General features: G+C 39.6%; 1 protein-coding gene across 8 annotated transcripts in view; it reads right to left on the bottom strand.

The window, feature by feature from the left end:
* CTTNBP2 (cortactin binding protein 2) overlaps window positions 1–26,036 on the bottom strand; it is a 376,872-nt gene that overhangs the window by 48,667 nt on the left and 302,169 nt on the right. For all 8 annotated transcript variants that reach the window (XM_032483616.1, XM_032483615.1, XM_032483617.1 and 5 more), the window contains 5 exons: window positions 18,074–19,736; window positions 11,882–12,085; window positions 10,335–10,434; window positions 7,923–8,073; window positions 4,603–4,854 (listed from right to left, as the gene is read on the bottom strand). In XM_032483616.1, the coding sequence (XP_032339507.1) occupies window positions 4,603–4,854; window positions 7,923–8,073; window positions 10,335–10,434; window positions 11,882–12,085; window positions 18,074–19,736 (2,370 nt within the window). The remainder of the gene's footprint in view (window positions 1–4,602; window positions 4,855–7,922; window positions 8,074–10,334; window positions 10,435–11,881; window positions 12,086–18,073; window positions 19,737–26,036) is intronic.

Genomic DNA, 26,036 nt, shown 5'->3' with positions numbered 1-26,036 from the left:
ACTTCCTCTGTTAGAAAGGCCCTTCTCAAGTCACCGCGAAGGAGCTGGAGAGACTGAAGATGAGGAGCCCTTGGCAGGGCCGACACGAGTCCAGACAGCAGATGATAAGGCCTCCCTAAGGGACATTCTGGAATGAGTGTTTTAAAAAAACTAGCCTTCCCTTTGTTCACACACTCATTGACAAGGGAATAAAATCTGGAGTTCTATCAGTCATTTGGATTAAGTTAGTAAGATGGAACAAGTAAACGCAAATGTCAGCGATGTTACTGGGTTAAGAGAGGAGGAACTAGAGATGGGCAGATGGGCCAAGGGGACATAAATCTGAGAGTCCAAGATGCCCCTCATGGAGTTGTCTGGTGGAAGCAGAAATGAATATAGCCATCAACAGGGTTACTATAGGATTGTCTAAACTGGGACATTTTAAAGAGTAAAAGGAGTAGTATAGATAATTATATTAAAATGACAGGCATACACAAGGACTGCACTGGGCCAACTGAGAAATTTGTTCCTCAGTTTACCAAGGAGATGTCCTGTAAACTGTGGGTCTCCTGGATAAGGCCTTCCTGGCTGGATTCAGGACATGGTTAGGTGGACAAGAGAGAAGATTTTTGGAATCTCTAAAGATTATATTCTGGGGCCAACAAGATTATTCAAGGGGGAGAGTATTGAACGAGAGGAGAGAGAGGGCCAAAACCACATTCACTCGGCTCAAAGCTAAGAATGCATCAGTCAGTCCACAATCCTAACACAATGCCAACAATAGCTTGAAGATGATGACGAGACTGACCAGGGGACAGTGGGTCTGCCTAGAGAGGACCTCCAGGGTGGTGGAAATAAAGGGCTGGAAGACAGGTAAAAAGCCAGGCGTGAGATCTGCGTTTAGGATTAGTGATTGTAGAAGCCATAGTTAAAGCTGAAAGACTGGATAAGCTCTAAAAGATAGGACAAGGCAGCTGGGAATGGAGCTTAGGAGTTGCTTAGGCTTAAAAAAAAAAAAAAAAAAAAAGGGGGGGGAAAGCCAGAAAAACAAAGAGAAAGCCAAGTCATCAAATTCAAAGGGGACGCAAGGAAGGGGCAGTGTTCTGGACACTGAGGGTTCACGTTAGAGCCAACATGCTCAACAAACCAGAGGCAAGAGTGAGAGCACGAGTGCCGGGGAGCCGCTGAGAACTATCTTCTGCTGCTGTGCTAAAAAAACACACACAGTTTCCCAAATAAAGGATCTCTTTGTAGGAGAGCTTCAACAACAAGATGCTCCAGTCCAGACACTCTCCCTAGTACGTTTCTGTGGCAGAAACTTGACATGTCAAAGGTCTCATGACAGAACAGAGTTTCACTTAAGAAACTCTTCTGTCTAGTCACACCAAGTGATGAAAAAAAGTTTATCCTCGGTGATTAGCTCAGCTGCGAAGCAGTAACTAACCAGTTTTAGAGAGGGCTACTCCTATTACCAAATGCTAAATGGTAATTTGCATATATTGCTTAACCATTGGGAAAAAGACCAAGAACTAAGTGGAAAAGGCACTGATTTGGGAATCCGATCTTCTATGAATTGACCTTGGGAAATCAGTTACGCTATTTCCCCAAACTTAATCGTTTCATCTGTAAGAAAAGAGGGTTGGACTAGATGACTTATGTGTATTCAAGCTCTTGAAATCTCACTTTTTTAAATTGAAAAACATGTGGAAACTGAAGTCGTCTTATTGGGTAACAATGGTACTAGGACCTTATGTAAATTGGACCCATACACACTACTGTAGAGAGAAAAAAAGTCATCTTTTCAGTTCTGCTTGTGGTCTGTATAGAATCTTTTCACCCACACAATGATTAATTCAGAATTGTAATTAATTTTTTCAGAAATCTGGTCTTAGTGACTTAGTTGTGAACAGATTACCTCTTGGAGAACTATCTCAGCCAGGATATAAGCACTGTATTAAACAAAGGATGCAAAAATATTTTCCAGTGCCCTTGACTAGGAAGGCAGGCCGTGTGGGATCATTTGAAGACTAATGAAACCAGGCAATCTGGGCTTCATTCCCAGCTTCTATCTATTAATCCCTCCAGGGTTTAAATGTCCCAATCATAAAATGACGAGGTTAGATTAAAAGATGAAGTATCCAACTCCAGGGCAAAACAAATCTATTATTTTAATCTTTTATTTTATTTTGAAGCGTGTGGATGTTGTGAGTCACTCCCACTTTTTAAAATCTCTCTTCTTTTTCAAAATTCATCTTATGCTTCTTAAGAGAATACTGGGAGAGTCAGATTACATGTGACAAAGAGGTCCTATTTCCCTTTACTCAACAAAAGAGCATCCACAAAGCCAGGGTCCTAGGAAGCCACAAAGATCCCATTCTTGATTATAAAAAACATTAGGACTAATGAGAAGTTCATAATTAAAGGGAGGAAGGTATAGCTCGAGTGGTAGAGTGCATGCTTAATATGCATAAGGTCCTGGGTTCAATCCCCAATACCTCCTCCAAAAAGAAATAAACATAATTAACCCTCCCCAAAACAAACAAAACAAAAAAAGCATAATTATGGAGCTGAGTAGCAACACAACCCCCCCCACACCGCCCAGCCCCCTGCTGGGTAGCTCCTCGTGGAGAGCGGGTTCCTCTCCCTGCCTAGCACCAGAGGGTGAGCAGCTAAACATTCAGATCAGTGAAGCTCAGGTTTTGTTTTTTGTTTTGCCTTTTTTAATGTATATTTTTTAATCTTCAGGATGAGTGCACGCACAGCCCACTCCTGTCAGTAATATCTTGCATTATACTCAGATTTTCTTGGGCAGCGGGGAGGTAGGTTGAAAACTACCCCTTCTATGTACCTTTCCACCATCAAATGAGATTCACTGTCTTAGATTAAGGATGTGTTTTCAAATTTAAGCTTTTCATATTTCCCATCCTTGTCTCCCAAACACTTTTATGTCAAATGTCACTGCATCCCAATCAAATCAGTACACATATATATATCAAGTCCACAGAATTTCTGTATTTTTTTTTAAGGGTAAAATGGGAGCAAACTACTACTAACAAGCAGTTCCTCCACGCTGAATTGCATCATGCCTTTTTCTCACTTGTTTAAAAGAAAAAAAAAAAAAACCAAAGTCCAAAATGAACAGCTTCTGCTCTAGAATATAACAGGAAGTTACCCAACCAGGAGCTCCAAACGCCTATTTCTAGCTATTCCCATATATCTCCATCTGGATGAGCGCATCCCAGCAGTAAACTCCACATGCCTGAGCCCACATTCTGTCTTCTTGGTCACAAGGACGCCTCTCCTCTCCTCCTTCTGGAAACGTCACAATGATCCTTCTCTTAGGCTCCCTCATTTCCTGCATCGGATCTGCCTTCAATTCTCAGACGCGGCTGTCTATGACCTCTCCTCTCCAGTTATTGCTACGACTCTCATCATCTCTCACCTAGTCTCTTCCCCTGCCACCGATGTTTTCATAACCCCAAGTCTTCTAAATATTATTGCTAAACCAACCAATTTAAACTAGAGAGCTGATGATTCTGCTCCTTTGTGCAGAAGCTTTTGATGGCTTTATTCTGACTAATAAGTAAAGCTCAAACTTCTGCACATGTCACCAAAAGCCCAGGCCGAGCTGGGGACCCCCTGTCTGGTCTCACCTCTCACTCCTCTTCACCAGCTCAGCCGCAGCTGTTGCCCCTCCCGACTCCCAGTCTCTGTTCCTCCTGCACCATCTCAACCACTCTCCCCTCTCAGTGATAAGTGGCCAATGTAACCTGTCCTGCAGGGCCCAAATCATTTCCATCTCCTCTGGAACGAGCCATTTCTGAGCCTAGTATTGCACAACACTGCTCTCTGAAATAAGTGCATTCTCTCTTCCCCGCAAAAAAACCCAAAATTTACATTTTTGTACCATACCAACCACATGTCTATTACCCTTGTTTTAATTTTTTGTGCCTCTCTACCCACCACTTGTCTTGCATCCTAAACCCTTGCCTTGAACTAACAGTTACCTAGTCACATAAATGATTCCTGTGAATATTAGTTTACACAGTGCCTGGTACTCAGGAGCTTCCTGATAGCTGTTCACAGCTGAAGCAGTATTACTGCTAAAGAGATTTAAATAGAAAAAGAAGCAAGAATGAATGGCTTACTATTTCATATTATTTCCTTAATAATCAGAATCTTTCTCTCCTCGAACTGATGAGTGAAATTTAGAGCTCCCTCGTCCACATCGGTGAGACAGCCCAGGCGGTGCTGACAGAGGGAGTTCCCGGTCCAGGGCACGTGTGCTGGAATCCTGGCCTTCCCTCTAATAGCACGGCCTTGGTACTGAGTCCAACAATCCAGGGGACTCAAGACCCACTTTCTCCTCCTAACTTCACATGAGATACAGTGTCTGGAATTACTCCCACGTTTGTCAACAAACTCCAAACTGATTTTTACAGTAAGTTTCATATACGCTTGAACACAAATACCTGCTGGACAGAGAAAAGCCTGTTCGTATTGGTAGCAATGGTATTGCTCAGTCTCCAATTATTCAAGTGAAATATACTCAGTCAATAGCAGACAACTTTGCCATTCATCACATTACCACTGTGTAATGCGGCCAGCTGCTGCCGGACGCACCTTAAAACCTTTCGAAGCAGCAATATGGGCAGCAGTCCAGCCTTCGCTGTCGGCGTGGTTGATGAGGTCTGCAGAAACAACAGGCATGGATGTGCCGCCACCACTCTCTTCTCCCCGATCCAAGTCAAAGACGCCTGATTCAGGCTCCTTGTGCAACACGTTTCCACGGGTGGGTACCCCATGGTACATAAGAAGCTTGAGGCTGTCCACGTTACCAGCATCCACAGCTGCATGAACTGGTGTCCAGCCATCCTGAAAATAAAACAACCAAGGGGGAAAGGGTTGATTACAACATTAATGCTGAGAACAGTGTTATTGAAAGTTCACCTCTAAATGTTCTTGGGCATGGACCACTGAGCTGAGGAAAGCAAGGCATTCTGACCCTGAGTGTCACTGATCAACTAAGTTCTCAGACCTCTGTCAATTATTGTATTTTCCACTGCTATGACTCATGTTCGCTACTTTGTAAGAATTTCCTCTTAAGAGTTGACCATTTGGAGGAAACAGATACTGCCCAGGCTAGTAACTAAGTATTATCTATGGTAAAACAAAATCTCAAATTAATATTATGAAAGAGAGTGAACTTTAGCATAAAAATTTTTTTAAATTTATGTTCAAGAATAATGTTATTAGTATGGTACTAAATGAATGCTGTTATAAGCCAGTTTTACTTACAGGGCAGAGTCCTAACTCTAGTGATCTTAAAATTTTATGCCACTCATTCCAGAAGGAAAGATTTTAGATGACAGGGAAAATGAAGACATATAGAAAAAACACAAATAACTTCATGAAATATATGGGGCCCTCTATGGAGTGCTCTGTGATTGCCAACTGGATATTGATAAATCAAGCTTCAAACATGTTCCAGCTTAAATGACTGGCCCCATTCTCTAGAATTTATTACTGTGAAGCCTCAATCATCCACTTAGCTGGCTGCTAGAGCAGACTCAGGACTCTTCAAGGGCAGTGCTTCTCAAAGTGTGATCCACTAACCGGCAGCAGTAAGTCACCTGTAAGCTGTTAGAAATGCAAATTGTTGAGCCTCGTTCCAAACCTACTGAATCAGAAACTCAGGCGCGGAGGTGAAGGTCCGGCAATCTGTTTTAGTAGCCCTCTGGGTGAATCTGATGCACTGAAGTTTGACAAACACTATTCCAGGAAAAACCTTGATGCCCTGTGTAGTCTGTCATTTTTATCTCGAGATAGGTCTGCCTTCTACTCAGGTATCCGTCTTCCTCAGATTCTTAAGACTTTCATACAAGAACTGACAATTATTTAGGTGATATGTATTTTGGCTTTGTTTTATTTTCCCTTTGGCATATTTTTTATTTGGCATTTCATATTGCTATACTAAATATTTTCCAGTGAGTTACAAATACAGTACACTCTAAAAAAATAACGGGGTAGAAGACAGTGAGAAAAACAGACAATAAATGGCAACAATCTACATTTAGACTAGTCATACGATTATTGCTAAAGCTGTCCCTGAATGATGGGGATTCTGTCTGGCTCTTTACCTCCTACCAAGGGAGTTGACTTGGCTTAAGACAAGAACAAGGCTGGGCAGTAACTGGAAGACCATATAGTCCCAAGGCACGCCCCAGTCAGGCTGAATGTTTCACACCTTGTTCTTTGGTTCTTTGTTGGGCTGTGGATACTTTTACTTGGGTATCATATCAGCCTTACTTGGGCACCTGGGTGTGAGTGCCCCCGACCTCCCCTAATTTATATGACAAAGGCCATGCAGTCAGTTCTGAAAAACTTGAAGTCTTTCATTTTCCTTTGATTTCTTATTAAAAGCCATGAGAAATAATTAATTATTCCCTCAAGACCCTTCATCAGTTATGCTCTTTATCTCTGTACGTCTAACAACTTCATTCAAGCTTATCAACAACTAGCTTGAGAGCACAGATTTCTGTGTCTTCTAACTTATAGGATGTGACCCAAATTTCTATGTTTCACTTCTTATTTTTCATTCAGATAATGATGTAAAATTCATTCCTTTTTCATATGTAAGGTAGAATTTTGTAATGAACATATACAACACCATAGATTTCTTAAATAAAATATATAAAGCAACAGGAATAAATATAACACTGGACCATTTTCTCAGATTTTCAAAAATAAATAGGAAATTAAAAAAAAAACCCTTTAGCAATAGGACTCAATGGACAGTGTTTATATCTAGCTTATAATACACCTCTGGTTATACTACTAATTGTTGGTTTTCTTTTGAGAAATTACTTAAGAAAACCCAGGATCTAAGAGTGACCTTAAAATAGATAATGCACCTTTTTATCCTAGGAAATTTTAAGGGTGTTTCCTGTGAAATGGATGCACAGTATAGTCAACTCTCTATTCATAGAAGAGATTCAAGGTTCTGATAACCTTTGGAGATTAAAATGTCTATACTTGTATTTTATCAGGAATATGTTGAAGGGTGGTAATTATTACACTTCTAACATTCTGGGAATCTGCAAGAAAAAAAAAAAAATTCCTGAGCCCAGCCCAGTGAAGAGCAGATTATGATGGAAGCTCCTTAACCCCTCCAGCCCTTGGATGGGTCCCCACTGGAGAAGGCATCTCAGTGTGCGAAGGGCTGATTTCTCCATCCTCAGGTCTATCACGACAGACTGATGAAGACAGATTTGGGGGGGTTAATTGAAAAGCTTGTTTCAAATTCATTTCTGCGTGGCTGAGCCGGAGGTATTATCCAAAGACTCTTCTGAGGATCAGACTCGAAATTTCTTCCTCTGCTAAGTCTTTGACTTCACTCTGCATCCTGCACAGGTGCTATCAGAACTGTGTGGGACAGAGCCAACAGCTACCTCTGCCTGTCAGGTTTCACATGGATTTTCACATGCAGTGCTTCAAGTCCTGAGGCACGTTAGACAATGACCCTGAACTCTGTGAGGTGCTGCACAATCTGAGCAACAACAAACATCAGTTCTCAGAGGAAAAGTGATCACCAGCAACCCTCCTCTAAGTGCTGGCAATGGGTAAGCTCTTGTCACAAAATTTGCTTCTGTTTCCACATGTTATAAGTGAGTATTACTGTGGACGATGATGATGACCTCGGTGACAGCTGACCTTTGCTGACTGCTTACAATTCCAGGCCCTGCACCAACTATCTTAAAAAGATAGGCTAATGAACAAGCTTTTCATGATCAGATGCTCAGAGGCCAGACAATGTCCTTACCCAATATCCTCATAGCAGGACAAAACAAAGCAACCTCTATTTTAACCTACTTCATTTTTCTAGCAGTAGAGTTCGTGAACACATTGTAAGTTATAGGACAAAACCCAAGACAGGTACTCACTCTGGTTTTTACACTTCGGTCAGTTCCAGCTTCCAACAAGAGTTTAATACATTCTTTATTTCCATTTTTACAGGCCAGGTATAGAGGTGTCTGTCCTCCATCAGCAGCATGATTAATATTAGCATCATATGCAATTAGTAATTCTACACACCTAAACACAAGATTATGACTGATTACATACAAACTGGGTTTGATTTCTAAAGTACCACCTGACCAAGATGTCACACAGAGAAATGCTAGAGCTATGTCGCATATTTACAGCACTTACTATAGACATGTATACACACACAAATACCAATTGTTGGTCTTATTATATGGATACTATTTTTAACAAGCCTAGAAGATGTATTTTAATCACTCCCATGAAAATTTAACACAGCAGCTCTGATCAAGTGTGAATACCTGGCTTATGACACTTCTCTGTAACCAGCTTATAAAAGTGCAGTCTTTGGAATATGTTTAACTGTGCTTGACATATACATTATTTGTGGTTCAAAATAGTTTGAACCTTGAAAAAAAAGTCAGGCTGCTGAGTCATTCTGCGATTTTCACTTGAGAAAATAATTATAAATAGCTCAGACAGCAGGGCACCATGTGCCTCCACTATAAAAGGCAGCGCAGAGAGAGAGAAAAGGGCTGTTTTGGGGAGAAAAGACAGCAGAGGCTGTCCTGTCTCAAGTGGGGCTAGTTTACAAGGAAAAAGACACAGCTAAGCAGAAACACATTGCCCTGAGAATCAAGAAGGACAGAAAGGAGGTAAATTCAAGACTTCATGGCACTTAGGAGCTAGCTTCATTTTTTGCAAAATGAGATAAAATAAACTTAGAAAAGAGGGCTTAAATCAATCAGATTAAGAAAATTCACAACTTCGTTTTTCTGCTTGGATGCATGTTTTTTCTTGGCTTTCCTTGGCGATATTTGGTTTTTTTATACATATTTTAAAACTAAGTTGCATACTAATGTGCATACCTAATCCTGTTTAAATTAATCAAGCCTATGGCTTTCCCCAGAGCTCTCCCTTTTTGCAAGGCCATCCAGGCCTCCATTCTCATGACTGTTACACTATCCAAGCAAGTGGCCCTACAGATTGCCTGATGAAGTAAAAATAAAAGTTAAAGTCGAGCCCAGAAGGAGAATCTCTCTTGGAGGACTTAGGATACATGCAAAAAGTAAGCAAGATCAGTAGCTCAGGTCCTCAATAATAAATTCAATGTGATGAGATATGTGTTAGACATGCAGAAAAAAAAAAAGTCTACTTTAAGGATGTACTTCGAATTTTTAAAAATTTACATTTATGACTAATAACATTATTGTAAAACTTAAAACCCATATTTCAAGAATTCTGAGATTTGTTAAAGGAAATATTTCTATTGGGATGGTAAGAAAAAAGGCTGAAACAGCTTTCATTCCCCACAGCCTGTCATCTCAGCACAGGCAGAGAAAGCAATTTTGCTATATTCCAGCTTATTATTATAATATGACTTGATTTTAAAACGTTGTCTACATTCAACTGACTTATTAAGCTACTGAAGAAATCACTGCTAAACTTACGCATATTTTAATTGACAGGCTCTTTTCAGTTTTGTGCTCTAATTTCTTTCAGTATGAAAGTCCTTGCTTCAGTTTTTTAAAAAATGATAAAACAAGGTGAATAACTGGGATTTAATACTGAATAAATTGCCAGTAGGAAGTTAAGGTTATTACAAATAATACATTAAGGCCATCACACATAAAAAGGCTTTTTTTTGTGTTGCGGTGGTAGAGAATAGTGAACAATGACGTGTTCAAGGCTATTATATAATCACGCATACAGTCGCCGTCCCAAGCTGCAGGTTTCACATCTATAGATTCAACCAACCCCGGGTGGAAAATGTCTGGAAAAGAATTCTCAGAAGTTCTAAAAAGTGAAACGAATTTGTTGCATGCTCACAACTATTTACATAGCATTTACATGGTACGAGGTATTATAAGTAATCTAGAGGTGATTTAAAGTATATCGGAGGATGTGTGTAGGTTACATGCAGATACTGCACCATTTTACATAAGGGATTTGAGTGTCCTCGGAATTTGGTATCCGTAGGAGGTCCTGGAATCAATCCCCCATGGGTAGGAGGAACGACTTCACGCTGACATACTAAAAATAATCTCCTTCAGAAGCAAGTTCATTCACATAAGGTTTGGAAACAGCGTTATTTCTCTTCTTCACTTCCTTCACATACAACTATTATTAAGAAGAGCAAATTTAGGATCCTGCTTTGCATTTAAATCCTCAAATACGTTTAGCTGAACATAACTGCTGACGACTCTTAAGCACTAGTTTACACATTCAGCCAGAACTAAAATATGTGTGCAAATTATAAAGAGTCTCTTCTCACAGGGGAGGGAAAAAAAAGAATTAAGAGCATCACTTACTTGAAATGTCCCTGAGCAGCTGCAGCACACAAGGGTGTGAAGCCATTTTTATCAGCAGCATTGACTTGGGCTTCTGCATTCAGCAGCAATCTCACACAGTCTATGGATTTGAATAGAAAGCCATTTTAATTCCTTGCTTAGAGTTATGATGAGCCAAACTCTATACAAGTTGTAGGCAGACACTAACCCCCCAAGGGACCTCTCCCATGCACAACTCATCTGACAATTCTTTCAGGGCTCACGTGAGACTTCACAACGTATTTTACAGAGAAAGCAGTCTCTCTTCCCCAGGATTGTAACACCCTAGACTCACCAACTAAAACACGATTTCTTTTTTTTTTCGGGGGGGATGGGGTGCACACAGGAAGAGCTGCTTTGTAAAGAGTTGCTGACGAGTGAAGGGATTGTCACATGTCAGGAAATGTTTTGCCGGATTTTTCCATTAGCCAATCCCAGAAAATAACATTACTGGATGGAGAACTAAATCCATTTACCCAATTGATATATCATTCTCTGTATTTAAATAGTTAAATTCTTATTTTATGGTGCTTAATTTAATCTTTAAAATGCTTTTGTGTAGTGGCCACCCTACACTTAACTCTATGAATGAGGATCAAAGAGAACCCACAGACAGTCACCAGATTCTAGCATAAATATCACCCAGACCTCATGTTCCACATGTTATTTACTCCACTGAAATTTCTCTACATTGGAGAAAATTGCCACAGTACTTTTGATGAAGCATTCCAAAATACTTTTAAAATAATGAGCTATCTTCCTAGTTCACTAGAATCTTCCATGTAGTCCACTCAGACATAGTGAAGCTCCGAAAACTTCCAAGAAAGCCACATTATCTGAATTAACTGATGATCACAGAGCCTACATAAGCAATACTGTTTGACTTTGAATTTGCCATCAAATCATCTCTCTACCTGCACCACCATGTGTTTTAGTATATTGGACTATAAGATTTGCTTTTTAAGGAACAAGATTAATTCCCTGACTTTATCGATATGTTGTTTATAGTTGTATAACTTCTTAGCTCTCTTAAAAAATTCAAATAACTATAAATTGTTCCAACTAAAGAACAATTTCAGACCCAGGACCTTCCTAACCACTAACACTTTCCCTCACTGCAGCATGCGCTAAAGCCCCAAGGCTTTGCTTTCACAGACATCAGGCATTTCTAACAGACAAATTAGAGCTATTTCATCCTGGGCAAAGTGATCACAGATGGAGGGCTTTATCCCAAATGTGCTTTACAGTTACTAGACCCCCAATTCTACATACACAATACATTTCATTATCATAAAATAAAAATAACTTCTTGCTACTCGCAAAATTTTACATTATTACAGAACGGTACAATTTGGATTTTTTAAATGTTTATAAAATCTTTAAATCATGTGAAAAATTATTTATTCTACCTGTAAGAGAAAACTGAAACCTAAATGAACCTTTTGATCATAACAATGGTTCCAAGTACTTAAACTCTCCACCCTTCTTCAAGAGGCCGATACAATGAGGTAAGATCGCACCGTCTTTACCTGTATGTCCATTCTTAGCAGCAGAATACAAGGCAGAATGGCCATCTTCACAGGAGTTATTAATGTCCAGTCCTTCTTCATTAAGCAGCATTGATAATAAAGTGACATTTCCCTGGGCAGCAGCTTGCTGAAGAAGGGTGGGCCTGCCAGCCAGGGGGGCAGGACCACCACTCATTAGCAAAGGGGTTAGGGAGGGTGACCAGCCTGTGGGTTAAAGTGACCCTAGTTAGAGAGTAGGAGCAAGGAAGAGAGACAGCTATTACCCACTCCCTTCTGAATTACACACACACAGACATATCAACACGTATCCCTAGAGGATTATGTGGTTTCTAACATTATCCATCTGTTAATATTTACTTAGCACAAATCGGTACAGTTATTTCCATCTTGTATCTGCTGCTAGTTAATTTAACATACACAGTAACAAATTATTTTTAGTTGTCAGTCTTGCACAGATTAAGTGTTAAAAAATGACGGGTTTTAGGAAACTAAGACAGCTATCTCATTTTAAAAGCTCAATTTCCTCTTCAGGATTTCAAAACAACTTGAATTTAAAAGTTACATACAAATTTCCTCAGTTTCAGTATCAACTGATTATCTTTAGGAATAAGATAGAAATAATTCTAAGAAACAGACATTTTCCTTTTTCTACAATGTTTTGGAGGTACTTAATTATAAATTTAACATAAATCATTGAGATGGACCAAATACTGTCAAGGAATCTATTTACATTCCTTGAATTCCCTTATTTGGGAAGAAAATTAATGGGCAACTAACTATTATTCAGTATCAGGAGCTAACAGAAGTACAACATATATAGAAGATACCAGCACAAATACTCAATACAAATTTTGAAGACTGTATCATCTGGCCATCTTCACAACATTTTGTACCAAAAACTTTTAATCAGCCAACAAAACAGGACACTCTACCATAGAATTTTAACAAAAGTCATATGAGTTATCATAGTTAGAGATTTCTCATCAGTATTTAGCAGCTTTAGAAGAGAATCTGTTAAGTGTATGAAGTCGGCTGCATATAGCATGGAAAATTTTCTGAATTCTTCCTTGATCAAAAGGCTGTAAAAACAGTAAAGTAAAAATGTTTATTTAACATGATATATAGGTACTTGGTGTATTTTAGGCTTAAATACAATTAAGCTTCAAAATAAGTCCTTTTTCTTTCTTCTTTATGGAGCCCCCAAAACCTCAGAATAAAGTTGGTGTGTCTATGGGGGTACACGTGCCCAACATCACTCCTGGGGTACATTTTCCATTTGGTAACAGTCTCTGTAGTAAGATACAACAGGTGGATCTTTTCTGTTCACTGCACCTTGGTATCAGGATAATATTCTAAGTACATGGGTGTTATAACATGTAATAAATTCTTATAATCGAATCTTAAGTTATTGGCCTTAAATTAGTTCCATAAATATTAAAAAGGTGCATATCAAAGTATTTCTCAGCATTTAAAACATTCTTTGAAAAAAACAAAGCAGTTTATACAAATGAAACTAGTTTCTTACTAAAAACTGGATATTAAATCTTCAAAATCAATTATTTGGATCCATGAGTAATTTATTATATTTATTCTGTTAGACTGCAATGATGTAAAATTCAAATGCTTATGAAATTAAATATTTAATCTAAATTTTATTATATTTTCCCATTGATATTCATTAGTTCTTCTTACAAAAGTAGGATTTTTACTTCATACTTACAAGAAGGCTCCTCTCTGGTACATTTTACCTTTTGTATTTTCTTAAAAACAAACAAACAAAAAAAGCCCACAAAAATTAAATCAGTACTTATTAGAAATGGATGATAAACAGAGAAATTATAAACACCAAGGTATGAAACCTTGATTGCAAAGCAAACACAAAAGCAATTTGAAGGCATTGCACTGCAGTCCTCTATGGAGTAGATGGCAATGTGGCTCACGCTCAATCTGTCTGTCTCACCTGCCTTCCTTCCTCCCCATCTCTAATCCATCCTCCCTTCCCCCTCTCTCTTCCTCTCTCTTTCCCACCCCACCTCTGTCTCACCCCAGGGGCACCAATTCTTGATATCCTTTTAAGAGTATCAATAGGCGTATATTAAATAGTTTGCGATTCTTTTGAGTTTTGTTTTCATTCCTCTTTTTTCAATACAATTTGGGGGACTAAATATAATAAAATATAAATTATAAATATAAATATACTTTAACTGTTTTAATGGAAATATTCAATAAGGGATATAATTTCCTGGGAAACCCTATTTTTAATGCTAAGCTATCTGAAAAAACAAATATTTTATTCAAATTTTTTTCTCAATCTTTAGACCATGCAAGAGTCTTATAGTTCTATTACACAAAACTCTAGAAGAATACATATGAATTTTATTTTCTTCTTTTAAATACATTTAAAATCTTTAACAAAAGAGAAATGCTTTGTAAATACCAAGTATTCTTAAAGTTTAAATATATTTTTTTAATCTCCACTATCATTTCCAATTTTCTCCAGCACAGGCAAGCTGAAGTTGTTATAATACATCCTGCTATAACGATGGGAAAAATAAAATAAAACTTCATCATGAGACTTTAATTGTTCATTTGAAACCCCCAACAACAATAACAGTGATAATATTTAGTTAACTGGTTAAGTAACAGTTAAGTGATGAAAGACCAGACCTGCAGTCATACAGCTACTTTAATGATGTTAGAAAAAGGTCATTCAGCTTTGCATTGTCATGTGCAAACATTAGTAAAGGTGAGCATCTTGCAGAACATGCAGTGATGAAGGGAACAGACAGAACATGCAATGGCAGAGGAGTTGAGAACAGCTTCTGGCATCAGCTTCAGAGTGTGGAGAAGGTTAATGTCATAGCTCAGTTCAATTTCGTTTTCTGATTTAGCCTTTAAGCCAATAAAACATGGAGGATAATTTTTTAAATGTATGCTTACCTAAGGAAAAAAATCTCAATCAAATTAAATAAAATGTGTCAAATAATAATTAAAACAAAACAAAACAAAACAGAAAAACATTTCCAAGGGTATGGAAACTCAGCTGCGTGGGGTGATTTCTGGTTTAGGCCTCTGTTCACCTAACAATTAAAATGTGTTCATTGGACAAGTTCAGGAGGAACAAGAAATTCTAATTCGTTTAGAATTTTAAATGTTGTTCAAAAATTTAACATTTGGCCATAAAATTGTTTTCAATTTTATGAGTGAGAGTAATTTACAACACAATTATTACAATGCTATCTTTTGTCATCACAGTTCTCCTTGGTGCTTTAATGTAATCATAATCGTTTATCATAGATTTAGGCAGACATAGAAACAGATTTTTAGAGTCTGAAAGATCATGGGATCTAATGGTTTTCTAAGGAAGGGAGAGGTAGTAAACTGCTAATTGGAAAATTCAACAGGCAAGGTTAATAAATCTTTCTCGTTTGGCCCCTACTACTTTTTTGGTTCAGTGCTTTCATTTTTAGATGGAAAAGCTAATGGCTCAGAGAGAATTCGCTCTCAAGGGTAATACCTAGAAAGGGGCAGAAATGGACTAGCACTGCCTTTTTCCATTCAGTCCAGTGCTTTTTTCAGCACTGAAATTGGAACAGACATCCACCAGGTATTTGGCAGATGTGCTCTGTCCCTGTGTCCTGCCCTTACCAACCACAATGGCAATAGCGGTAGTTCACAAGATTAATGCCCATCAATGAGCCTATGATCTGGAGAGGCACAAGCTCACCCAGGCACAGGTAGGTCAAGAATCAGGATGGAGGGCACTCCGGTGCTTCCTACTTGCAACAGGGCATCTAAATCGAAAATAGAGTTGAGATCTTCTATCTCATTTGGAAAGTTTAGGTTGACCCACTTCCCTGGTTGAGCTGTACACCCCAATTATGTAACTGTAATAACACCTCCATCCCCAAATAGACTGGATGTTCGGTAAACACTTGCTGAATGACTAACAACCTCCGCTGTCTCCATTTCCCCCTCATAAACTCCATCTTCTAATCAAATGACAGAAGCTTGTTGTCCTACCACAGGTAATCCTGCAGTTCTGGGAATATTTTGGCCGAAGTGCAAAATCAGAGGACAGAAAACGAGGACCAGTTTCACAGATCTTCAGTGACTGCTATTTCTCTGCTGCCACTATTTATTCTCTCTTGTCCTCTAGACACAAGCAAGAGCCATTTTCAGAGGAGTTATAGCTCTTTTATCCCAAATTCCACTGTATCCTAGGCAGGTCTTCCTGGTGAATATATAATTGACTAGGAATTCTCGGACTTTAAAGGTTAACTTAAAGTCCTGCTGATGAACCAGTCTTCAGCCATGGATCCTGGTTTTAAAGCTTTTCCACTGAGACCAAAGGGCTCGTGCAGCTGAATCCTGGAGCACAGTGATGACCGAGGCAACTACCGACAAAGCATAAGGGTACAAAGCCAAGATGGCTTCATATTTTTTAAAAACTGACAAAGTTTATATATCCAGGAAGTGTTTTCTGTTTTATAGCCTATGCATTTATGTCAATAGCACTGCCAGGGCTCCAAACATTTTTGGAACTTGTGTTTTGCAACTGCCCTGAAAATTTATAACACGTTCTTGGATTCTCCTGAACGGTAGCAAAAATTCCTCCTTTGAGGATGTATTTAACTTGTGAGAAACAGCTAACATCATTTTAGGGCATGAGAAAGGCTGCTCAGCTCAGTAATACCATTTTGGATAAAAACTATGGAACGCTGAATGGTTGTAAAGACTTCACAAAGTACTACTGAAGTCAATTCTAAAGCAAATTTTCAATATTCTTTAAGCAACAGTATCATTGAAGCAGTAATATCACCTCTATTTACTCATCACGCATGCTGCTCGAAACTCAACACCATGCTCTTTGCACATGTTTTGATATTCAGTCCTCCCAATAGCCACCCTTCCCCTGTATGAGTAGCGTAAGCTCCATATTAAGGATGAGAAAACCTGCTCAGTTCAAGAAAAATCACCCAAAACACACAGCTGTAAATGGCAGAGCCTAGATTCCAATGCAGATCCGACTGCCAGCAAAGCCCATGATGCTTCCATTTCCCAAGTCTGCCCCTTAAAATACAAATACAGCTTCTCGAGGAGCTTGATTTCAAAGAGACAACTTCGAATTGGACAAATAAGTCCTGTTTCACTGCTCCCATTACCTGGTGATTACCAAGTCAAGTGCAGTTTTTTTTATGCCCACTCTTCTTCCTAATTTTAAATATAACACTGTTCAAATCTTCCTTTATTTCTCAACAACCATCTCTGCTAATCACTAAGATCCTGTGGTAGGAGAGACTCTTGCAAAGTTTCAACAGAACTATGAGACTGTAACATTATTTTAGAGCTACATTTACTCAGTGGAAAATGAACCCAGCCATGTCAGTTAAAAGCAAAGCTTCCTCTAACACTGTAAAACAAAAGGGAAAAATTCAGTTCTTTATCGACTCTTTGTTCAAGAGTCCAGATTAAGTGACTTCATAAACCACATATGCAATGGAAACCTTCTCTAATACAGCCCACATGCTATGTTATACATCTGTGCTTAAGTGTTAGAAGATGGCAGGTCTAAACACAGTAAACCGACAGCTTTTGAGATAAACTAAACTTAGAACAGAGATGTACAAACATACACACTCTATTTTTGAGGTTAAAGAAAGTTAACACCAAACTGATACGAAACTTAGGATGTAACAATTACAGGATGCATATAATCAATTTGATAATCCGAGGGAAACTGTAGTGTTAATAGCTACATTAAAGCATTCTCTCAAATGTTATCTCAGGAGGGACAGAACTGAACATACACCGTTTGGTGATGGCTCACTTATAGCGAAGTCCTGTGAGATAAATATTTAATAAGAAGGAAGAGTCTTTCCTCCCATGGAAATGCTTCAGTCTCTCTAAATTAATGGTCTCCATGTGCTCCAAACCACTACTTTCAGGTTATTTTAAAAGAAGAAAGCACTTAGCATAACAAAACCGCAATTCATATAGCAAGATGAATCACCATACCCCGGAGCCTTTAAAGAAAAATACAAAGGAAAAAAAAGAGAGAGAGAGAAGAAACAAATAGGGGGAAAAAGTATCAAATTAAAAAAAAAGTTTCAAGGCAACGTGAAGGAAACAAAGGCAAGTGACAGACAGGCCACATTCTTAAAGAAGGGTATAATATTTCAAGCCCTTTACCTGATGCTGTTACCAGGAGGCTGTCTGAGGCACCTGCTCTACAGGTGGAGGGACTAACAGGGTTTATGGAAGAACAAAAGGCAATGGTGGTGGGAATGACAAGGGAACTTTCTGAACATGCAGGTTGGTTCAGTCCAGGGGTTTCAGCAGGCCAGGCACCCACCTGAGACGTGGCCAGGGCTGAAACGGCACAGCCTGCAGGTGCCACAGTTAAATCTATGGACGGTTTTGGTGGCAGCTGAGGGGAGGAAGATTTAGGGAGAGTCTCCTCACTTATTACCCTGTTCCCTTGTGGCAAACTGGCAGGAGGCGAAGCCACAGTTTTGTTATCAGCTTTGGCCCCTGCACTGGAGGCCCTGCTGCTATCCATGATAACCTTGAGTTGGGGGTGTGGTGGAGAAGGAGTTTGGGAGAGCCCTGGCTTTTTTGGAGGGATGGGAGGAGGGTTTCCTCTGTCAACTCGTGCTACCCCGGGAGTCTTTAAGCTGGTCCGACCAACCGGGGGGTAGGTGCCAACGTCCCCCGTGGGGGACACTCCGGGCCTCGGGGGCGCTCCCGCTGGAGGGCTCGTGAATCTCGACAGGGCTTGGGTCACAGTATTCCGAGCTAGCTGTTTGGCCACTAGGTTGTCACGACTTGTAGGAGACACGTCCCGGGACGGAGGACTTTGGGTAGTGTTTCCATTTTGGTCTGGGTCATTAGCGTTGCCCTGGAATCGAAATCGAGCCGCCTGGATTCGCGGGTTCAGGCCAGGGTGCAGAGAGGCGTTGGCACACGGTGAATGTAAACTGTGCGGCGGCAGCGGCGGGGCGGGCGCGCCGCCCTGGGGAGCCTGGCCGGGCGCGTGCACGGCGGGCGGGGCGGCGGGCCCGGGGAGCGGGGCTGTGCCGCTGGTTACATCTGCGGTTGAGCCTGTGCTGGGGCCATTTTCCTCAATTCTTTTTGTACTTGGAGGCGGGGCGGTGGGCAGGGAGGAGCCCATCAAGTCACCGTGGGAAGCCTGCCTGTCGATACCCGGTCTGACCAAGGCGGCCCCGGCGCCCACATTCCCTTTCGTGGTGGCGGAAACTATGGGGGTCCCCGCGGCGGGCTTTACAGGCACGGTCAAAGGCAGCTTCTTCATGGGGTCTGCGCTCTCTATCACTAGGTCCGTCTGGCACGCAACAGATCTTGTCATCGGTCCTTCCGTTCCCACGGATATGGAGACCAAACGCCTATCTTTTGCCTTCCGGGGGAGAGAGAGGCTGGGCTTGCTGTCATTTCCCCTTTTCAGTTGCTCAATCATCTTCTTCATCTTGTCTATCTCCTCTTTGAGGTCAGTGGTGTGTGCTTCTTCTCGGTGCAGCTTGGCACGGAGCTGTTCCCGCTCCGTGTCAAACTCAGAGAGCTGTTTTTCCATCTGCGCTTCCATTTCTGTGCTTCTTCGTTTCTCAGCGGAGAGCTCCTCTTCTAACGCACTCGTCTTTTTCTTCTCCTCTTCCAGTTTGGCCATCACCTCTTCCAGCTTCTGGGCCTCCTCTATGACTTTGCCCGAGAGCTGCTTGCACTCCTTGACCAGCATCAGGACCACGTGCTTGTTCTTGCCCCGCTCCTCCTCCAGGCGGGAGGCCAGCTTCTTGTGCTCTTGCTCAAGGGCTTGGAGCTGAAGCTTCTCCATCTCCAGCTGAAAGAAATTCACAGGACAACCCCGATTAATAGGCAGAGGATTCTTTCAGCCAAAGAAGTGGAGAGATTTTTATTAACTTTCTAACAATTACGTGGTTTGGGTTAGCTAAAAAATGCCACATTTCTGAAATGTGTTGTGCTATGACAGATATTTTAAAGACTCACTAAAATTAAAAAAGATGTAAATGGTTTTAAGAAAAAAATGTTTACATTTCAGCAGTAGAGAATTGTATTAGAGACAAATGTATTATAGGGAACTACAGAAAAGGGGAACAGTAATCTGATGCTTCTAATTACAGTTCAGAAAGGTCTGCTTTTGTAAAAACAGAACTTTGAAGAAACTGATGTTCTTTAATCCTTTTTTAAGGTTTAATGCCTTAAAATGACCAATCTTTGAGGTACGGCATAATGAAAAGCGTCAAAAACAGGACTTCAGTTAAAACTCTAAGCAAGTATACTTGCTAATTTTAATACTTAGCTTTTTAAAAACTTCTTTGCACTTATGATGGGTTGCTGTAAACATCATGTAAATCATATGTGAAAGTTTTCTGAACTTATAAGAAATATCTTCATAGACATAGAGTCAATTATCAGTGAACCTCAAGACTGACCTCATCTACTCCTTTAATCGCTCACTTAGCTCCCATCACTCTGGTCCCCTGGTGTTTCTTGAACGGCATCTTGCTTCAGGGTCTTTGATCTTGATGCTCTGTCTAGAACTTCCAACACGACCTGCCATGTAGGGCCTCTGCACTGAGCAGCCTGTGCACCGCACCAGGGTGACCAGCTCTGGGGATGGATGGGGCCAAAATCCAGCCCTGCCTACTTACCATGCCGTCTGCCCCGGCCTGGGGCTGCACCTGCCTAGAAAGAATGGCGCCTTTTCCTTCACAAAAGGGCTCTGTCTGCTCACCAAGCCACAGGCCCCAGGATTTAGCCTTTCCAAAGCAACATTTGCCTAATTGATCAATGGAGAGAAGGAGCTTTTAAAAACCTTTGTACCACCAGATGGGGCTTTCTAATATGCACAAAAACACCCAGCAGCACAAAAGGCTGGCTCCTTATTTCCTTCAGGCCTCTACCCAGCTGTCACCTTCACAGTGAGCCTGCCCTCACCACTCTGTGGGAAAAACAGTCCCTCCCACCCTTGTACTTTGGTTAGTACCTGCCTACTCCCACTAGAATGTGACTCCATGAGGGCAGGGGGCTGTGTCTTCTTTGTTGCTGTGTCCCCAAGACCTAGAGCGGTCTCTGGTACACAGTGGTGCTCAACAAATTGTTGACTGAATGAATGAAATTAACACAGAAACATCAAACTTCCAAACACTGATGGCCTTTCTGGGTACACAGGCCTCACAGAGGTTTGCCCAGGTTTCTCACTTCCCTCCAGGCAATGTCTGACATGAGATGCTCTCGAGGGACACAGCCCAAGCAGGGCTGCAGTAGTCAGGCTGGTCCACATGCCTTACTTTCCCCGCTAGAGAAGTGTTCCACTGGTGGTCCACAAAGGGCCTTAAGGTTCATCAAGGTTAAGGTAGACTTACCTGATTAAAGACATGGAAAGGACTCCCCCACCATCTGGCTCCCAGATGTTACATACAATTATATTCTCAGTTTTAAGTCATCAGTAACAGAGGAAGGAGATGCTTGTATGATCCATCAGTTAAGGATATTCTCCTGTTTCTCACCCTGCTGAGGAACTCCATTTCTCCATTCCCCTCATCATCAGTCACAGGGTTAGAAGGACAGACTGGCTCATTGCCCAAGGAGCAGTCAGAGATAGCACTTATTTACTTTGGGATTCTCCCTGCTTTGAAGAAGCTGCTGAATAGCATTGCAATGGATTCTATAAAGAGGTGATCAGGAATACAGGTAATTCCTCGAGAATAATTAGAGACAGATTGTTCATCTACATACACTCCATTCTACGAAATTTTGGAGGTGACGTCATAAGTAGATTAGGTAAGATTTGGGGAACAATAGTGCTGTCACATACTAGATTTATGTGTACATTTTATTCATCTGGGTGCCTCACAGAAAACTGAGCTTATTTATAGTTGAAGCACATTTAACTCTTCTAAATGCATCAAATAATAGGTTGCTATAGAAGGCATACAGAAAGTTAGAACTATTAAGAAAACATTAAATATGTTAAATGTTTTGTATTACCACCCCCCCCATTCTTATAGCAATATAGGAAAAAGTACAAACTAGGTCAATTTTCAGCTTATTTTTAAAATGAGTTTCATTAATTTACTTCTGAAGGTGGGAAAAAAGTTGTCTGTAGAACTTGAGGGGCTACCTGCACTTCACATAACAAGTAGCTAGAGGCCAAGTTAGTGATTTCCCTGACGCCGCCCTGTTTATCAGTGTCCGAGCCTGGCACACACTCAGGGCGCCACTCATCTCAAGCTTTTCTCACCACTTCACATATGCTGCCCACAGGTATTTCTTCACTATGGTCATCACACTTTATCTCTGAAATGGTAACTTTCATCTTACACTTTAGAATCAAATTAAAGAAAGGCTTCTAATAGGAGATCAACTCAACTAATCCCAAATTATTTATACAGAGAACTATACTATGATAAAAAGCACCCGTAATTCTTCTGCATCTTTGTTTTTCCATCACTTATGGCTTATAAATCCTATCTCAGACTAACATGAGTCTTCTTAATCTCACTACAGATAGCAGAGCACAGAGGAAACCACATAATTGGTGCACCTACAAACACACGGCTCCAAACTCAACTAAGCTCTGAGCCTCAATCATCAATCACTCTACCTAACTCTGTTTAGCTTCCTCACCCATTTACTACTTCAGGGGATATTTAAACCTCTGCCACTCTCCCTAATACTTCACACAACTGACTCTCAGTCTACCCTAATAGACTCTTTTATCAAGAAAATTCAGACTAACTCATTCCCTCTACATCCTGTCTCCTCCCTTAAGCCTTTTTAGAGCCTCACCAATCCAACTCTCCTCTCCTTCACTCTAAGGGAGAGAGGTATCCATCTGTTGAAGGCCAGACTTTCTTCAACAATTAACTTCATTATCTCCTGTCACCTCTGAGACTTGCTCCATCAGTGATGACACTGCTCTTTATAAATATTAAACATCCTCCTCTCTGTCAGCTCCTTCCAATCAGTATATAGACTTACTCCCATCCTTAAAAAATAATTTTTATATCAAAAAAAAATTCCTTGACTATTCTGGTCCAGAGACAACATTCTTGTGCATGAAAGAGTAAGACATACAGTACTAATTCTAATCCCAATTTCTTGGCTGTGTGAGCTTGGTTAAGTTTTCTCTCTAAAGATCCATTCTGTTTGGTTCCCTCATCTGCACAATAGAGTAATAGCAGTGATTACTGTATAAGATTACATGAGGCAACACACATAAAGCATATATACCATTGTCTCTGGTACTAAAAAATGTTAAATTTTCAACTCGTAATAACTATTTGCACTATTTTACAGTGTGCTGGTTTTACAGTGTTTTTCCTCTGAAAACACATTTAGAAACAAACACGGCTCTCGAGAACTGACCATACTAAACACACAGATGATGTTTTTATAAGTTACACAGCAATTGTAATTCAACAATACAAAGTACATCAGATAAAGCTGTGCTACCAGTAATGGTGAAACAAATCAGACTGTCTTCTCCTGCAGATAATAATGATGAACCCTTGAAAAAAAAAGTTTTTTAAAAATATAACTATTTGAAGGCTTTGGAAAGCAATAAAAGTGGTAGAAATAAGAGAGCAGTACACCCTTTCATTAGAAAGAAGCCAACAACACTGGAGGGTATTTGCCCTCGTATTTCAAGTGAGGGCAATTCCCTGTCCTGACAGCACTGGCAGCAGGAGCTGTAGCACAAAGCCCCCCTCATACCAGCTTGAGGAGTCAGAGGATGGAACTGGGGCTGCCACCATTAACCCCATCAGCATCACTGGCTGAGTCCTGAATTACACATTCGTAGGAGAGACTCTACACTGAAGGACAGAGGAGGCAGCTGAATGGCTGCGAGAATTGAGAGAACATTTCCGACTACTGCCAACTGCAAAGAGTTTGGAGTATGAATCTACCCAGGTTAACTGCTTACTAAAACAGAATACATTCGTCAGAAGGTAACAGAATCCACCGTCTCTGAACCATATCATCTATTATGTCTGGCATGCAATAAAACGTAATTGCTAAATCCTTATAGCAACATAGGAAAAGCACAAACTAGGCAATTTTTAGCTTATTTTTAAAATGAGTTTCATAATTTACTTCTGAAGGTGGGAAAAAAGTTGTCTGTAGAACTCAAAGGGTGATTTTTTGCTTGCTAGGCATGCAAAAAATAGTTTTTAAGTGATCCATTGTCAAGAGAAATGTACTCAAATAGAAACTGAGCTTAAGATGATCAATACTGGAATTAGCAGACAGGACCTTAAAGCAGCCATTTTCAAAGAAAATTTGGTCACAATGATTAAACAAAACAGGAACTTTGGCAGATGAATGGAAACTAGAAATAAATGGAAAATCTAGAATTGAAAAGTATATTATCTAAAGCGAGAAAAAAAAAGTTCACTGAATGGGTGTAATAGAAGATTTGAGAGAGGATAAATAAAAAAATGAATTTGAAAATAAAGCAAAAGAAAGGATCTGATTTCAGGAACACAGAAAAAGTGATTGAAAAATGAAGAGCACCTCAGTGACCTGTAGGATGATATAAATGGTCTAAACACCATGTAGCTGGATTTCAGGGTTGTCTCAAATCATTCATCTACGTGTTACTTTAAGATGCTAGAAGTTAAGTGAATGAATTACAAAGAAAAAAAAAGGAGAAGAAAGAGAGACTGGGGAAGAAAAATCAAAAAATATATATATATTAAATATTAAAAGAAAAAAAGGCCAAAAAATCCACAAATTTGGTTAAAAAACAAACCTACCAACTCAGGAAGCTCAGAAATCCCAAAGCAGAATAAATATAAAGAGAATCACACCTAGGTACGTCATAGTAAAAGTGCTGAAAACAAAGGTAAGAAATAATCTTGAAAGCAACCAGAGAAAAAGACACAGACACAGAGAAACTACAACATAAATGATGGCTTAATCATTATCTCTAAAATATATGAAGCACAAACTGAAAGAAAGAAAGGGAGAAATAGATAAATCTGTAATAATGATCTACTCTCATAAAAAAAAATCTAGATAAAACATGAGGAAGAATATAGTAGCTCTAAATAACACTGTGAGACTCACCTGGCCTAACTGGCACTATGGAACAGAATACCCTAGAACCCCAGAAGAGGCTGTCTTTTCAGAAGCACTTGCTTTGCTGAGCTATTAAAAGTCACTAAAAAATTACAAGACTAAAATCTCACAGAATATGTTCTCTGACCACAGCAGAATTAAATAATAGATAAATCACAAGATGTCAAGAACACTCTAAAATTTAAAAATAAAATATACTTCTAAGTAGTACAAACATTTAAGAAGAAATCAAGAAGGAAATCAGAATATATTTTGGGCTGATTGAAAATAAAAACACAACATATCAAAACTTGTAGGATGCAGTGAAAAGGGAGTATTTAATGGGAAGACAAGGCAGAGGATAAAGAGAAAGTTGGATCTTTTCTTGCTTACATTAGAAAAGAAGGATTGTCTCAAACCATTCATCTAAACCATTCACCTTAAGAAGCTAGGAAATGTGAAGTAAATGAATTACAAGGGAAGTAGAAGGAAAGAAGTAACAAGGGTAAGAAACAAAGGTAATGAAATAGAAGAAATAGAGAAATTAACAGTCAAAAGTTGTTTTTCATCTCTAAAAGATAACTAATATTGTTAAACATTAGAAATACAGATTAAGAAATATAGAAAAACACATAAATAACAGGAATAGAAGATGGGATATCACTGCAGAATAAATATTAAAAGGATAATAATGAAAGACTTTGTGCCAATAAATTCAGCAATTCAAATTCCTCTGTAACGCACAACTTTTAGAATTGACATAAAATGGAATAAAAGATTAAAATAGCTTTACATCTTTAAAAGGAACTGAATTCACAAATAACTTTCCCCCAAAGAAAACTCCTAATTCATATGGATTTACTAGTGATTTCTACCAAACATTAAAAAAAGAAAGCCAAATTTATATATATCCTTTCAGAAAATAGAGAAGGAAACGCTTCCAATTCACTTTATGAATCTAGAATTACTTTCATTACTAACAGTCAAGTTAGTCTTTCTGTAAATTTTAAAATACTATCACTCATGAACACAGACACAAAACTCCTTAGCAAAA

Source organism: Camelus ferus, chromosome 7, assembly GCF_009834535.1.
Source record: "Camelus ferus isolate YT-003-E chromosome 7, BCGSAC_Cfer_1.0, whole genome shotgun sequence".
Lineage (NCBI taxonomy): Eukaryota > Metazoa > Chordata > Mammalia > Artiodactyla > Camelidae > Camelus > Camelus ferus.
Note: the sequence above shows the minus strand (reverse complement) of the source record. Positions and strands in the feature narration are given on the sequence as shown.